We start from the raw sequence: 14,373 nt of genomic DNA, 5'->3' as shown, positions 1-14,373 counted from the left end.
GTGTCAAGAATATGCCTTCGTAACAACTCTCTCTCCGCGGAGGGTTCCAGCTGTGAACGCACGAAGGATCTTCAGTCCGGTTTCAGCGCGCTTAGAGCCAGCCACTAGACCGGTCAAGCTACTGTATGGTATGCGCCTTGCACCATTGCGCCTCCGCAGAGCGCGGCGCAGCGTCTTGGCAAATCCTCGACGATGCCCATTCGGACGGTCTGAGGTTAAGTATAATGTGACGCCGCCGGGCCTCGCAGCATTCCTCACCGGGATTGTGATTGTCTACCACGGGTCGCATTCGATTTCACGCATTCAATGGAGATCATACAGAACGATACAAGCAGACCATCGTCTCCTGAGATACTGGATCGCACGAATCGGAGCGACGAAGGGCAAAACTCTCTACTATCACGCGAGGATCGGTCGCATGTTCGTGAACCGCTTTCGCACAACGAGGAAGGCAAACCGCTGGCGGCAGAAGCTACCATTGGAGAATGCTGTCCAAGTACAAAGCTCAAAAGATCCAGCTATATCACATGGCTGGTGCTTATCTACGGAAGTTTTGCAGGAGCCTCATGGATTCTGATTTGTCTTATGACCTCGCATCCGCTTACCGTCGGTCAATACACATTTGACTACCGTGAGCCTGGGCGCCATGCTGGCTACCGGGCGGAGACTCTCCACAGCAAATATGTCCAGAGCGAAAGGGTCTATACGATTGCGCGGGCCATGCAATCTATTGTTGGCCTTGTTACCATTCCTTTAACCTCTGCTGTGTGTTCTGCGGCTGCAGTCGTCTTTGCCCAATCAAACACTAAGCGACAGAACCTGTCTATGCGCCAATTGATGACACTTGCCGACAAAGGTTGGAGCGATCCAACGACTATTGGCAAATTATTGATTGGCAAAGGGGCGAAGCTTAGTTCTTCATTCTTGGTAGCTGCACTCCTACTGACTACGTTTGGTGAGTCGGTCTCAACTGTTCAAGACCGTGCGAGGGACTGACGAAGTGTAAGGAGCGGTAATCACGCCTCTGCAGGCCATCTTTGTATCGCAAAGGACAATTAAAACCCCGGTCGAGGTCTCGTTCCTGGACTACGTACTGGACATACCTGATCAATTCACCCAAGGTGATTTCTATGGCAACGACGATACGATAAAGGACAACAATCTTGCCGTAACGGAAGCGCGGAGCGCTTTTTCGTCGACCTCCAATGACGACCCTCAGCCTCGATTATGGCACGGTTCTCATGCTTGCAAGAGTTCCAACGATACGGACGACTCCGGAGTACCCTGCAGCCAGGGAGCATCCAACTTAGGCAACTTTTCAGAATTGATCGATCCGTATCTGACTCAGCTACCTGTTGGCTACAGCACCGGATTGATCAGGCAGTACATTCCCCGATTCAATTCATCAGTAGCGTGGGAGATCATTCCTGATGAGGCGATGCCTACCGGCTGCGACAAGATGCCTCGTTCTTTCTTCGCACACTACGCCAACTCGACCTGGCCACCAGAGGAGTATTGGAACTTGCTAGACGGGGCTCCTAAGAATTGGAGCGTGCAAGCTTGCATGCCTGCTGACGAGAGTGTCTCACCCTGGAAGAGTACGCGCCTTAGACAGGATTTTACAGAAGTGCTGTATTTGAACATCTCGGTCATGGGTTACGAATGGATTCGAGATCGCACGAGATCTCTGGCAAGTGGTGGAATAGTCAAGATCACGTCAAACACTACTGCAGGATACTTCGAGCTTCCCAACTACATGAACGGGGAGAAAGCTGGCCCCATCATCGAAGAGAGTCCATTTGATTTGTGTGGGAGTGATTGCGAAGCTCAGGGATGGCCGAGACAGAATATTGCTGCGAGATCCGTAGACGTGGACGCAAATCTGGAGACTGAGGGCTCAAAGTCCCTTAGCACAGTCGTGAACAAAGGCGTAAGTTTCTTATCTCATTCAATTAGGTTCGCCACAGGCTGATGCATGTTATTAGCCTCTTTTGATCGTCGCGATGGCCTTATTTGGACACGGCTCTTTCCTTTCGGCCCGGTTGACCGATCCAGAAACGTTTTTAACGAATGCCACGGAAGACCCGAAGACAGGATCTTGGCCGGACTATGCCAATGCTTGTACTGAACAGGCGCCGCTGATCCGGCTTTTTAGCAATCCTGAAGCTGACACAAGTAGCGAATGTATCCAGGACAACCTTCTCACCATGAGGGACCTCGACTTCGAGATCGCCAGATATATTGATGACTTCTGGTACGACTCGACTCCGGAGACTGTAGAGCGCAGGACAAACGCTTTCAGGTCTGCAGTCTTCCTTGCAACTGAGGCCTGGCTGACTACAAGCAACGCCAACCCGACATCGAAAGTATTCTATGACATGGGCGCCGATACCAGTGTACCGACAATCTCTCTCGCAGGCACGATCGTCATCTCAGTGCTTCTGGGAATGTATCTTATATCCCTGACAGCGCTAGCCCTGTACAGCTACGAGACGCCTCGATGGACGCAGACTTTGGATTCCTTCGCCATGATGCGCATTGGTGCCGCCATGCATGAGCAAATTCCTCTTGACATTTCGCTTGACACGAACAAGATCGCAGCGCTAGACGAGATGTCTGGAGTGCTCGGAGACGCCACGGGCGGCGACGGTGATATTGGTGTTCTGGGCTTCGGCGCTGCCACGCCTCTCAACGGCGTTCGCAACTATCGCTGTTATCCTGGGTATGCACCACCTCAGAAACGTCGGCCGTACCATCTTGTGCGTGATGGTGACAGGGTTTATCGGGTCATGGATCAGCCTGTGAGTCGTAGAGCACCCTCTCAGGAAGCCATGTCACAACAAATCCCGTTGTCCCCAGGCGCCAACTCTACTTCATAGAGATGGACCTATGTTCTGCAAGAGATGGAACATGAAGCCAGCCGGGAGGTCCTGTAGCCTTAGTTTGTACTTGACAGCTGCATTGGCCGATGACAGGAACGCTTCGTCTGGTCTAAGCCCGCCAAACTAAGAGGCATGAGAAGTTAGGTTTCCTGAATACGAACGCCACATCATTCAGGCTAGGTGAGATCCGCAATCCGCGCGATTCCGTGACTGCGTGCTATCTGATTCGCGACATTGGATGAGCTCCCCGAAACATGCCGGAGTCACAGCAGGGCGCGTAGCGCAAGGCGAGACCTCGGTCTGGAGCGAGCAATTTATTATCAGATCGAAGCGAGACGTTTTCGGAGCCCAAAGCTTAAACGGTCCAAGCTTCGGAAGAAAGCAATCTGATAATTCTTCAACCGGCGCCCAGCTCAGCCCTATGTAACATCAGCTCGACAGCCTTTACAGCGTCGTGCTTGCCAATTTTCGTATCGGGGTGGCCTTACAAGTTGATTCGGAAGATCTGGCTAAATCGTCTTTGGCCCGTGTCGGTTCATGAGAGACACGCCCCTGAGGGAGCCTCACAGAACACTGGGAACATGGCGCGTGAAGGAGGATGTGGGCCTCTTTGGCGGCCCAGTCGCTCGTACGACGCTGACATCCGATCTCGGCTCACGCGGCTCGTCACAGTGTGCAAAATGGACTAGGGCTGCTGAAATGGCTAGCCGTTCAAAGTCAATCCTCCTTCTCGGTGGTTAACGATCGCTCGCTCATCTTATCAGATCCTGGCATTTATTGGTTCAACAGTCTCACTAGGCTATTCCTTCGTTCATTGTGAAAGCTAGTGCATGCCCTCTCGGAGCATGATGGATACTCTCGAAAGGTTTATTAGAGTGCAGGCTCCCCCAGGTCGATCGCGTCCTCGTTGTTCCCAGAACGCACGAGACCATCATCGACCGTGTAGATCGGGGCCTCAGTCAACGACAAGATGGCGCAAACCCAGACATCTGCTTCTGGTTCCTATAATTTGGACAACAAGATGGACAACCAGCCGGCGCACCCTGATGCAAAGGATCCAATAGAAAATGTCAAGCACAGGGACAGCGACGATGCCTCGGAAGAGCCAATGCAAGAGGGCGTCAAGCAAGCCGAAGCGCTTACAATGTCATGGACGAAGAAGTCACTTGGCCTTGCTTACGCTCTGTGAGTGTACCCGAGAGAATACCTCCACTATACCACACAAGCGGCTGATCCCTGCGTAGGATGTTCCTGCTTTATTTCATCAATTACTTCCAACAATCCATTTCCGGCAGCCTGGATCCGTATATCACGAGCGACTTTGAATCTCATTCTTTGGTCCCACTGATCCATGTCATCTCTTCCGTCATGGGTGCCGCTACCTACATGCCATTAGCCAAGATCCTCAATTTGTTTGATCGTTGGGTTGGTTTTGCTCTCATGCTGGCCCTTGCGACTTTGGGTCTAATTTTGACGGCATCTTGCAACGATCTTGGGACCTACTGCGCAGCTACAGTGAGTCCTTCGGTTGTCAAAGCTCCGAGAGATAGTCGTATTAACTTCTTTCAGGTCTTCTACAGCATTGGCTACGCAGGCATGACCTTTGCTATCGATGTTATCACTCTAGATACCTCTAGCCTGCGCAATCGTGGTCTTGCTTATGCTTTCACCTCATCTCCGAACATCATCGTCGCATACGCAGGACCAAACGTCGCTGAGAAGTTCTATGCCAAAAATTGGCGTTGGGCTTATGGTGCCTTCGCTATCATCTTGCCTGCCTTTGCGATTCCTATGGTGTTTGTCTTGTTGCATGCCAAGAGTCAGGCAAAGAAAAAGGGTCTCCTCCCGCCGAAGGTCCCCAGCGGAAGAACGCCCATGCAAAGTTTCTGGCACTATGTCGTTGAATTTGATCGTGAGTCTCTTCCTTTGACTGGAAGAGTGCTGTTTGGTAGCTGACAACTTTCTCAAGTCCTGGGGACATTCCTTCTGACTGCAGGCCTCGTTGTCTTCCTCCTACCATTCAACATACACGATGAGTTCGCCAAAGGCTGGGGTAGCGCCGGTTTTACCGCAATGCTGGTCGTCGGTGTCGTACTGCTCGTCCTGTTTGCTGTCAACGAGCGGTATTTCGCGCGTGTGCCATTCCTGCCTTGGCATCTTGTACGTTCACGTACAGTTCTAGCCGCCTGTTTGCTCGACGTCTGCTACGACGTCTCCTACTATTCTTGGGCCTCCTACTATACCTCCTTCCTGCAAGTCAACTGCGGCGTCAGTATTGCCGTGGCTGGATATGTCAACAACATTTTTGACGTCGTTTCTGGCGTCTGGCTCTTCGCTATTGGCTACATGATCCACAAAACATGTCGGTACCGCTGGCTACTCTACTGGATTCTCCCGCTATATATCCTCGGCGTCGGCTTGATGATCCACTTTCGCAAGCCTGACCAGTCTATCGGCTACCTAATCATGTGTCAGATCTTTATGGCCTTTTCCGGCGGCGCTCTCATCATCGTAATGCAAGTTGCCGTCCTCGCTTCCTCCGACCACAACAACGCCGCCGGTGCCCTAGCATTCCTTAACGTCTTCGGCAACATCGGTGCCGCCGTCGGCGGGTCAATCAGCTCCGCAGTCTGGCAGAGCAGTTTCCCGCAGGCACTTGCGAAGTATCTTCCAGCCGACGTTCTGCCCGACTTGGACACCATCTACGAAGATTTGACGCAGCAGCTCAGTTATGAAAAGGGTTCGGCAGCGCGTTACGCGATCGAGGTATCGTATGCTGTTGCCCAGCGCAATATGCTGATCGCTGGTACATCGATTATGGCCATCGCTATCGTTTGTGCGATTGTCATGAGGGACATGAAGCTCGATCGGGAACAGACTAAGGGCGTGCTGTTCTAAAAGGCTACAGGGTGGAAAGAGATGGGCCTGCTTGCGCTGCACATTGCCATTGCATTCGACAGGTGATGCAAGCCAGGGGCAATGATTTGTGCTAGTGAGTAAATGGCGGTGGGCCTGGGTATTCTTCGTCTGCGAGATTCTCTCAAAAGGCGTGTCAGTTGGACTGTCTTTAGGCCCAAGTTCGCCTTATGCCATCAACAGTAGAGCTCATTCTAGTCAAGATGGTAAGATCATGTCGTGACCGAAGGCAGGTCTTTCAAATTCTTTCGCACTACATCTGGTCGCACCAGAGAGCAAGGGCTTCATCCTTCGTGCACCGGGAGCAAAATCACTACTGTCTAGAGGCTCCTTCGTGGGCCATGACGTAACACTTCATTGGAGATGAGAGTCATGTCAGCTTCAACACCGTGGCTCAATTTCTGGAAGAACAAGTTGATGGACCTCAGCACCAAAAAAGACTCCTCCATCAATCAGTCACGGCATCGTCAATTGACTTGTCACTGCCTGAATCGGTGCCTGGCATCAAGTACCATCAGGAACTATGCAGCACTTCCCCGTTTGCACTGTACACTCTCTGCGACTCTAGTGACGAGGACCTTGCAGCATTTGAGGAACTTTGCGCAGACGATGCAAACATGGAAGGAGTCGTCTCTCGCGCGCCATGTCATCGTTTTCTCAATAAGCGCCTGGAAGATATCGTGACTTACCACACTGATCTGGGCCGTGAGCAGAATTACGACCCGGTCTACTTCATCGTCATTGCCGATTCAGCATGGCGAACGAAGGGTGTTGTTCTCGTAACGCTCGATGACGACGACCTGGAATGCAAGCCCGACCTACTCTGGATTCCGGCCGCTGATGCTGGTCTTACACTTGTAAACCTGCAGATCTCTAACACGGACTGGGAAGAGACGAAAGAGGGCGTATTGTATGATGAAGCAGTCAGGAACGAGGCAGAAGGTGGCGAAGATCGCGGTGAAGCAGCAGAAGACGATGATCGCGAGTTCGGCAAAGCGCCGCCAATGGGCTACCACATCGCCGTTTACGTGCGCGAGGGTATCAGCCCTGAGGCCGTGATCAAAGAGATTGAGCCCTCGTGGAGCATTAAGAGGCCTTCAGAGGTCGTCTGCAAGGTACTGAAAAGTGGTGACTGGACTGAGACTTCCGAGATCAGCTTCGTCTCACAAGCAGCCTCTTTGCACCCTATCCAAGTCAGCAAGCACCCCATCTTGCACGCAACGATGTTCCTGGCAGTCGAAAACGAGAACTTCGTTCAGGGAGGCCTGACACTCGTCGAACTAGACTGGGATGCTCAGACGAAAGACAGAAGCGAAGGAGATCTTGAACAGCTTGGCATGAGTGTAAAGATAGACACATTGACAGTCGGCTCATCAGCGGTTCAAGCCGGGAATTGGGCAGCTGTATTCCTGTTTGCGACCATTGCAAGAAAAGGGGGCATCCAAAAATGGAAACCCAGGCATTTGTTGATAGGCGCACACTGTCCACCTTGTCCCGACGGCGATGTGAAGCTGGTGAACAGCCTAGACCCTGGGGCAGCGCAAAGACGCTTTGGAGATGAAAAGATCATGCCAGGTGGCTGGATCACTGCGGCGCGAGGCTACGATGAAGATCGATTCTGTCTTCAGCTGCTTGAGGCACAGCGTTCATTCTGCCTACGTTTGCGTTTCGCGCCCAATCTTTGCAAGGAGCTCTTCATTTACAGCAATGCCGCTGAAACACGTGAGACCGAAGAGGTCATGGTAGTCAGGGTAATGGAAGGGACTGAAAAGCTTACCAAAGCTCTAGAAGGTTATGGCATGCTGGATGTAAGCAACATGAAGATCGAGGCGATCAACTGTCCAGCTTTAGGGGCCTACACTCTTGTCTCGGACGTTGTCGAAGGAAGGAAGTCGTGGAAAGGAACGTCGATATCAGAGCTTCCTGTTAGCCGTGGCTAAACAAGACCAGTATCAAGGCCCGAGTGCGCCTTGCTCAAATCTCGAAGATAAGTGATGCTTTCAGGACTTGCATAGACAGACAGCTAAATTACCACGAGAGACAGCTGTGGTGGCTCTTGCTAGCCGTAACTCCTATGCTCTCCATCTCGAATTTTCCGATGGGCTATTCCAACATGTCTCCAACTTCGAAAGCGCCAATGTGTAGGACATGTTCATTTCCATCTATGAATTATCGTGAAGGCGTTTTGTCGCTTTGTAGTGCAGTCTTTAGAACAGCTGGAGCGAGCGCTTAACACCGGCAACAGTCTTGCGGACCTCAGACACACTCCTCTTGGTGGTGGTATTACCTGCAGGAGTGCGAGCAGGGAAGCCTTCCCAGGAGGTGGCGTATTTGGCAACAGCAGCAGCAATGCCGCGGGCGTGCAACAGCCAGGCCTCCTGGTTGAGGTTGTCAATAGTGTCGCCGGCCTGGTGGTAGTTCTGATCCAGGATCTCGCCAGCAACACCGCCCCAGATCTTTTGCTCCTCCTCGGTCTTCACCTCGTCGGCACCGGTGGTGGTTCCTCCAGCAGGGATGTTGGCGTCGAGGAACGGACCGTAGTCAGAGCGGCCATTGAACTCGGTGGCGTTGGACGGAACACCGGCGCGGACGAAGTATTTCTCAAAGAACTCCTCGATGTCGTCGCTGCCATCAGGTCCGGTGAGGCCGTAAGCGCTGCCATCGCCGTCGTAGATCTGGTGGACGTAGTTGGGGGAGGCGATCATGTCGAAGTTGAGGTAGGCACGGATCTTGAGCGACTCCTCAGGGGAGAGATTCTCGACGAAGTAGGTCGATCCAAGAAGGCCGGACTCTTCTCCAGACCAGAAACCAAAGGTGACCGCGTTCTTCACGTTGTATTTTGCAAGTGCCTTCGCAACGTTGAGGATACCGACAGTACCACTGCCGTCGTCGTTGATACCAGGACCAGCACCGACAGAGTCAGTGTGAGCACCGAGAGCCAGCTGGTTGTTCTTGTCGCCACACTTGCTGGTGGCCAAGACGTTGTTGGTGGTGATGATCTGGATGTCTGTCAAGACGTCCAAAGATGCAGTCACATCGGCGCCGCCGGAGAGCTGGGAGAGATAGGCCTGACCTAACTCCTGACTAATACCAACGGTCGCGACATAGGGACCTTCAGGGCGAGGAGGAGGGCCAAGGGTGGCGGAGACGGTGCCGGCGACGTTGTTGTACACGACGGCACCGACAGCACCTGCACCTCCGGCAAGAGCAGACTTCAGACCGAAGTCACAGCTACCACGAGAGATGAGGGCGATGTTGCCAGCTAGGCCAGCTGGGTAGTCAGATGCTTCACACCCCAAGTTGCTCACAGCGACCAACGGGGCGCTGACGAGGCCCGCCGTGGAGTTGGAGTACTCGAATAGAGTCGCGTTGACTGCCTCTCCGTCAACGGTGAAGCTATTGATCGTGCCGTTCAGCATCACATAGTTGGAGAAAGGCTGAAGGGTGACGTCGTAGTACGAGGTGGACTCGAGTTCCTCCTTGAGCCAGTTGACGGTGTCATTGTGCGCCTTGCCGCCCATAATCCTGTTACGGTCTGGGTAACTGTAGGCGAAGTCTTGGAGTTGCTGAGCGCCCCTCATCAGCTTTTTCGAGGTGATGTCGGATTCGAGCTTCCTCTACAAATTAATTAGTGACCGACAAATTCAAGGATTCGGACACGATGAGCACCAACCGAAGTCACATCAGGCCTCTTTTTACAGGGCTTGTCATTGTGTCCTGCTTGACGTCCTCTAAGTTCTGTGGTCGCCGATGCAGTAGCGGCGAGAGCCGCAAGCGCGACTGTGACCTTCATTTTGAGAATGATCTTGTACTAAAGCTGTAGTGATGGAGCGGCTGTTGGATCATAAGGTGAAGCAGAGCACGCGCGTTTTATACTTCACCATCACACCATCTGCCCTAATGTAATTGTGCAACCCTGGTCGCCCGTGTCGGTTCCGCATCGTCAATCGCCTACCCATCGCATGAGCGTGAGGTCCAATGCAACTGCCTATACTGTCGTCTGCAATCGCACCGTTCCGCCAAGCGTCTCCATGTCGATAAACACTCGTCATTCGCCAGGCCGTCCACTCGCCATGCTTGATCAAGAAGCTCGTGAGCACAAGCCCCGCCAATGCCTGCTTCAATGCGATAGGCTTTCTAGGCAATGGCTGGGCGTGCATGCGTGCATGATAGTGGCGAGCGGTTGCGAGCGTAGCGAAGGGTCGAGGTGCGCGATTGGAAGGAATGTGTTCGTGGAGAGCGGGAGTAGTAGAATGCCAAGGATTTCGGATGAAGACTGTTTAGGAAGGTGGGATGTTGGCCGGCCGCAATGCATCCCGTGAGCGAAACATGCACGCCGGGTCTGACCGCTGAGTACGCTTTGTGCAAGGATTACAACAAGTCGTACAGTATCACCCACACTCACATTGGCCAAAGTCAGCGAATTTACCAATCAGATTTGTCGACAATGGAGCAGTGACCGATAAAGTATTGACATAGCTACATAAAGGCGGCATCTCCTCTTCAGTCACCTCCAAAACGTTCTCTTATTACTCGCTAAGCTGCTGCAAGATAACATCAGCCGCCTTCTCGGCGACCATGTATGTTGAGACAGCAGTAAAAGTACCCGGAATCTTGGGGAAAACCGAAGCATCAACGACACGCAGACCAGCAGTGCCGCGGACCCTGAAGCTTGAATCCAGGACAGCCATCTCGTCATCGTCAGCGCCAATGGGGCACGACGACGAGGCGTGGTGACCCCAGGCGGTGTCCTTCGCGTACTGAGAGATGTCTTCCCTGGTGGTCACATCCTTGCCGGGGAGGACCTCGTCGATCTCGACGAGCTGACGCTTGAAAGAATCACGGCCGAGGGCGACGGCTTCGTTGAGGGCAGTGAGGTCCTTCTCGTAGTCACCGACACCAGTATCAAAGTAGTTGTAGGTGATTTCAGGGGTATCAAGAGGGTCCGCGGAGCGGAGCTTGATAGTTCCTGCATTGTTGCGGGGGTGAGCCTTGAGAATCGCCCAAGAGAACCAGTCGTGATCGGCGGTGGCATTGACACTGTAGCCAGGGAAGTAACCACGGAAGTTGACGGGGCCACCAAAGACGAAGACGTCGAACTCATCGCGCTCGGCGACGCTGGACTTGTAGAACATGGCGGCGCCGACACCAGGGGAAGCGTAGATGCCACGGTTGCCGAGTACATCCGTGTTGAAGCGCGTTAGGCATTTGTCCTCGGCACTGCCGTCGAAAGTACAGCCATTGAGTGCGCTGAAGTTAGAGGGAGCTTTCCCCTGGACGTTGATCTCATAGTGGTCTTGGAGGTTAGTACCAACACCGGGAAGGTCGACGATGACGGGAATGTCGAATTGCTTAAGCTCGTCGGCGGGACCAACACCGCTGAGCTTGAGAAGCTGAGGAGAGTTGTATGTTCCACCGGAGATGATGACCTCGCGAGAAGCAGTCACCGATCCAGCGACACCAGAATTGCCGCTGTTCTTGGGGCTGGCCTTGTAGAGGTATTGACCGTCAAGGAACTCAACACCAGTGGCGCGAGGGGGCGTAGACTGATCGAAGTTGATCTTGGTAACGTGGCAGTTCGTCCTGACATCTGTGCCAACGTTAGAGTGAATGTCCTCTAGAAAATGGTTGCAGTAGGAACTTACCAAGAGGGAAAGCCTTTGTGCCATTGGCGGTTTTAGCATCACGGACAGCAACAACAAATTCTCTGGAGCCAGTGCGCTTGCCATCGGCGGTTGACAAGGGAATTTGAAAGATGGCGGGCTGGCTGTCACGATCGGCAGAGGCCGAGTTGGCATCGCCAGCGACAAGGGAGGCGAGGTTGACAACAGCATTGGTCTGGTTACCGAGCGCAAAGGTGGCGCCGGTTACCAAGCTGAGCAGCTGAGGGTCAGAGAGGACAATGTCGATGGGTTGGTAGGATGTTCCGAGCCAGCCATCGTATCCGTGACCCTCCTGGCCAGGGAGCAAGTAGTGGTTGCTCTCGAGCTTAGTAAAGTACTTGCGCATATTATCGGCGGACCATGATTCATCACCGGTAAGGGCGGCAATGTTGTCAAAATCTAAAATCAATCAGTGAAATTTCCTCACTTGACTCAACAAGCTACGTACCCGAGCGATGGGGGTAAACCGCAATCAGAGCATTGTGGGCTGTGCAACCTCCCAGGGTGCCGGTTCGAGGATACAAGGTGCCCTTCATCTCGGACCCGGTCGGTGGGTCGAGACCAGTGTAAATACCGCCATCAGGGGTCTCGTAAGTAGTCTTGAAGTCGCGAGCTTGACGCTCCTCATCAGCATAGTGCTTGACAAAAAAGTTCCATGCCAGATTGGGGTCCTCTGAGACCTTGGCGTTGTAGGCAGGAACGGTGTAGTTGACATTGTCACCCTGGTCGTCTCCGGCTTCAATGAGCAGAGTCTTGTGGCCAGCGAGGGCAAGACGAGCGGCAAGGGGACTGTGAGATTATTAGACATGACATGAGTGGATGCATGTGGCTCCCGTACCCTCCGCCAGCACCAGATCCGACAACGATATATTCATAGCCAGGAAGATCAACAGCAGTAGCGAGGGAGGTTAAGGCTGCCAGCGAGCCGATGAACTGTTGGAACCGCATTGTTGCAAAGGAATGCTGATTTAGGCCATTAGCATCCAGGCGAGAGCACGGCGTGAAGAGTTGCTTACGAGGAGTTATCCTAAACGGATGGGAATGAACAGAGGCTACTTGAAGGCCTACTTGAGAAAGTCATCGTAGACTTGCAGGGCGACGGACGTACCTTATACATGCTCAAGCTCTCCTTTTCCACGGCCGAGGCTTCACATGAACGTCTCTGGATTGCATAACTGCTCCTCGGACGAGAACTACTAGTTGCAGATCACGTCGAACAGTCGATTATAGGTGTTATGGCCGTGGTTCACACTCTGGCCGTGCAGAGCCTGTTCTCATTTACCACCCATGCTCGTCTGTCGGCTTTGCTCGAGATTTGGAAGAATGGCAAGGATGTTCGTGAATGTCTAATCTCCGAGGCTCTTCGCTTCGACTTTCATGTGCTTCGCTAATCGTATACTACCTTAGGCGACATGATCTGATAGACATACTAAGAACCTGGCACGATTGGTCTGGCATCGGTCGTGGCATCGATCGCGGTGTTAGTCCAGACTTCAGACTTCGCTTTTGTAGAGCAGGCGGACAGATCAAAAGCCAATTTCCGGAAACCCACTTTCCCGCATCACGTGCGTGGGTGGGTCACTACCCTTTCACGAAGCGTGGACCTGACTCGCTCCTCGGAATGCATACCCTGGCTCTTTTTGAACTTCGATAACGAACTAGCCTCGTGCGCCGATACCTAGAATGTACCCTAACCCTATCGTCTATCTCTATAAGAGCCAGTCCCGACCTTGAGAGCACGATCCCTTCTGCGGTCCATGCTTCGTGAATCGGGCTTAGTACGGCGTTCCCAGTGCGGCGAAAAGGAGGCACTCCGTCCGCTCTGCCATGCACAGCACTGATTCGAGCGACTAAGAACAGAGGAGTAGACCATGTGGGAATCCTGCCTGCCCGCCTATTGTACGTTTTCTCTTTGTTTCGCGATCTCCTATTCATGGCTGGCAAATCTCCTTCCACACAGTAGACTGGCATGTCTTCAGTGCGGCTGCTGATGAGCACCTGCTCTTTAGGAATTCCAAGTAGCTAATTGACGACCATGAGACAATGGCATACATTCGCAATGTGTATGCAGAGGTAGGAACTACGACCGGCATCTCTTCTATGGGTGGTCAAAATAGCTTCAGATACGCTCAGCTTGAAGCGTCGTTGAGCCACCAGCGTCGGCCCCTTACTCAGTAGAACCGGTGCGGCCACGACAACCATCACGATCTCGCAATTGCTGATATTCCATCCGTGTCTGCGGGTCGTCGAAATCCTCTTCCAAGCCCATCAAAACGCTTTGCTCGACCGTCGGGGTACGCCGATAAGGTCTCCGAGAGGTGGGTGGAGGCATGGTACAGTGACTAATGCTCAAGGATTCGCATTGAGGGACTGTTATCCGAGGACGATCAGTCGAGGCAAGGAAGGGAAGCAGTGGGAAGCATTGGATTATCCTGAGCTTGGCCGGCATGGTTGAATCTAATAGCTGACGTGCGCAGCGAGTCGGAGTAGCGGCAGCTGCATGACCGGTGTGTCGGTAGCCACATTCGATCGAATGAATACCTTATGCCAAGGCGCTACGAATCCCGGCTCGAAATCGAGTATTAATTTACTCCAGTGTGCCTGCTGATTTCTACTCACAACGAAGGCAGACCTTGCAATGTAGCTCAGCGGATTCAATTTGCTCTTTTCTTCCAACGATGTGGTCAGATTCTTCCAACGATGTGGTCAGAAAGCAGGACTTCGAGGTTGCCACGAAAGTTTTGAGTACGGCTAAGTGAAACTAATGCACCTCTGCGCCCCTAGATCGAGGCTATACTCCGTTGGTGGTTGCATTGGGCACCGGCTTGACTGTAGTATGGAAAGCCTAAAGCTTTCAGTATCGCATATGGGAGGACTGAGGAAAGGAGTAACAACTTACACAGCATCCAACA

At 52.8% G+C, this 14,373-nt stretch overlaps 5 protein-coding genes across 5 annotated transcripts; 3 read left to right on the top strand and 2 right to left on the bottom strand.

Moving 5' to 3' along the window:
* Window positions 1-196: 196 nt before the first annotated feature.
* On the top strand, window positions 197-3,150 carry WHR41_05979 (uncharacterized protein). Its single transcript, XM_069374584.1, has 3 exons — window positions 197-955; window positions 1,008-1,930; window positions 1,986-3,150. Exons 1-3 carry the CDS (start codon window positions 307-309, stop codon window positions 2,877-2,879), a joined length of 2,466 nt encoding a protein of 821 aa, XP_069228806.1. The 5' UTR covers window positions 197-306; the 3' UTR covers window positions 2,880-3,150.
* Window positions 3,151-3,435: 285 nt separating this feature from the next.
* Window positions 3,436-6,056, top strand: WHR41_05978 (uncharacterized protein). The gene is made up of 4 exons (XM_069374583.1): window positions 3,436-4,067; window positions 4,127-4,397; window positions 4,452-4,794; window positions 4,852-6,056. The coding sequence occupies exons 1-4, from the start codon at window positions 3,853-3,855 to the stop codon at window positions 5,778-5,780; spliced, it is 1,758 nt and encodes a 585-aa protein (XP_069228807.1). The 5' UTR covers window positions 3,436-3,852; the 3' UTR covers window positions 5,781-6,056.
* Window positions 6,057-6,415: 359 nt separating this feature from the next.
* WHR41_05977 (uncharacterized protein) lies at window positions 6,416-7,738 on the top strand (the record flags this gene model as incomplete). Its single annotated transcript, XM_069374582.1, has 1 exon — window positions 6,416-7,738. The coding sequence occupies one exon, from the start codon at window positions 6,416-6,418 to the stop codon at window positions 7,736-7,738; it is 1,323 nt and encodes a 440-aa protein (XP_069228800.1).
* Window positions 7,739-7,777: 39 nt separating this feature from the next.
* Window positions 7,778-9,923, bottom strand: WHR41_05976 (uncharacterized protein). Its single transcript, XM_069374581.1, has 2 exons — window positions 9,472-9,923; window positions 7,778-9,415 (listed from the first exon to the last, which is right to left on the bottom strand). The coding sequence occupies exons 1-2, from the start codon at window positions 9,589-9,591 to the stop codon at window positions 8,006-8,008; spliced, it is 1,530 nt and encodes a 509-aa protein (XP_069228801.1). The 5' UTR covers window positions 9,592-9,923; the 3' UTR covers window positions 7,778-8,005.
* Window positions 9,924-10,235: 312 nt separating this feature from the next.
* Window positions 10,236-12,409, bottom strand: WHR41_05975 (uncharacterized protein; the record flags this gene model as incomplete). Its single annotated transcript, XM_069374580.1, has 4 exons — window positions 10,236-11,388; window positions 11,444-11,860; window positions 11,910-12,250; window positions 12,300-12,409. 4 exons carry the CDS (start codon window positions 12,407-12,409, stop codon window positions 10,328-10,330), a joined length of 1,929 nt encoding a protein of 642 aa, XP_069228798.1. The 3' UTR covers window positions 10,236-10,327.
* Window positions 12,410-14,373: the final 1,964 nt, after the last annotated feature.

Source organism: Cladosporium halotolerans (assembly GCF_011745625.1).
Source record: "Cladosporium halotolerans strain TM138-S3 chromosome Unknown Sca18, whole genome shotgun sequence".
Taxonomy (NCBI): domain Eukaryota; kingdom Fungi; phylum Ascomycota; class Dothideomycetes; order Cladosporiales; family Cladosporiaceae; genus Cladosporium; species Cladosporium halotolerans.
The sequence above is the reverse complement of the archived record's forward strand: the minus strand, read 5'-3'. Positions and strand labels throughout refer to the sequence as shown.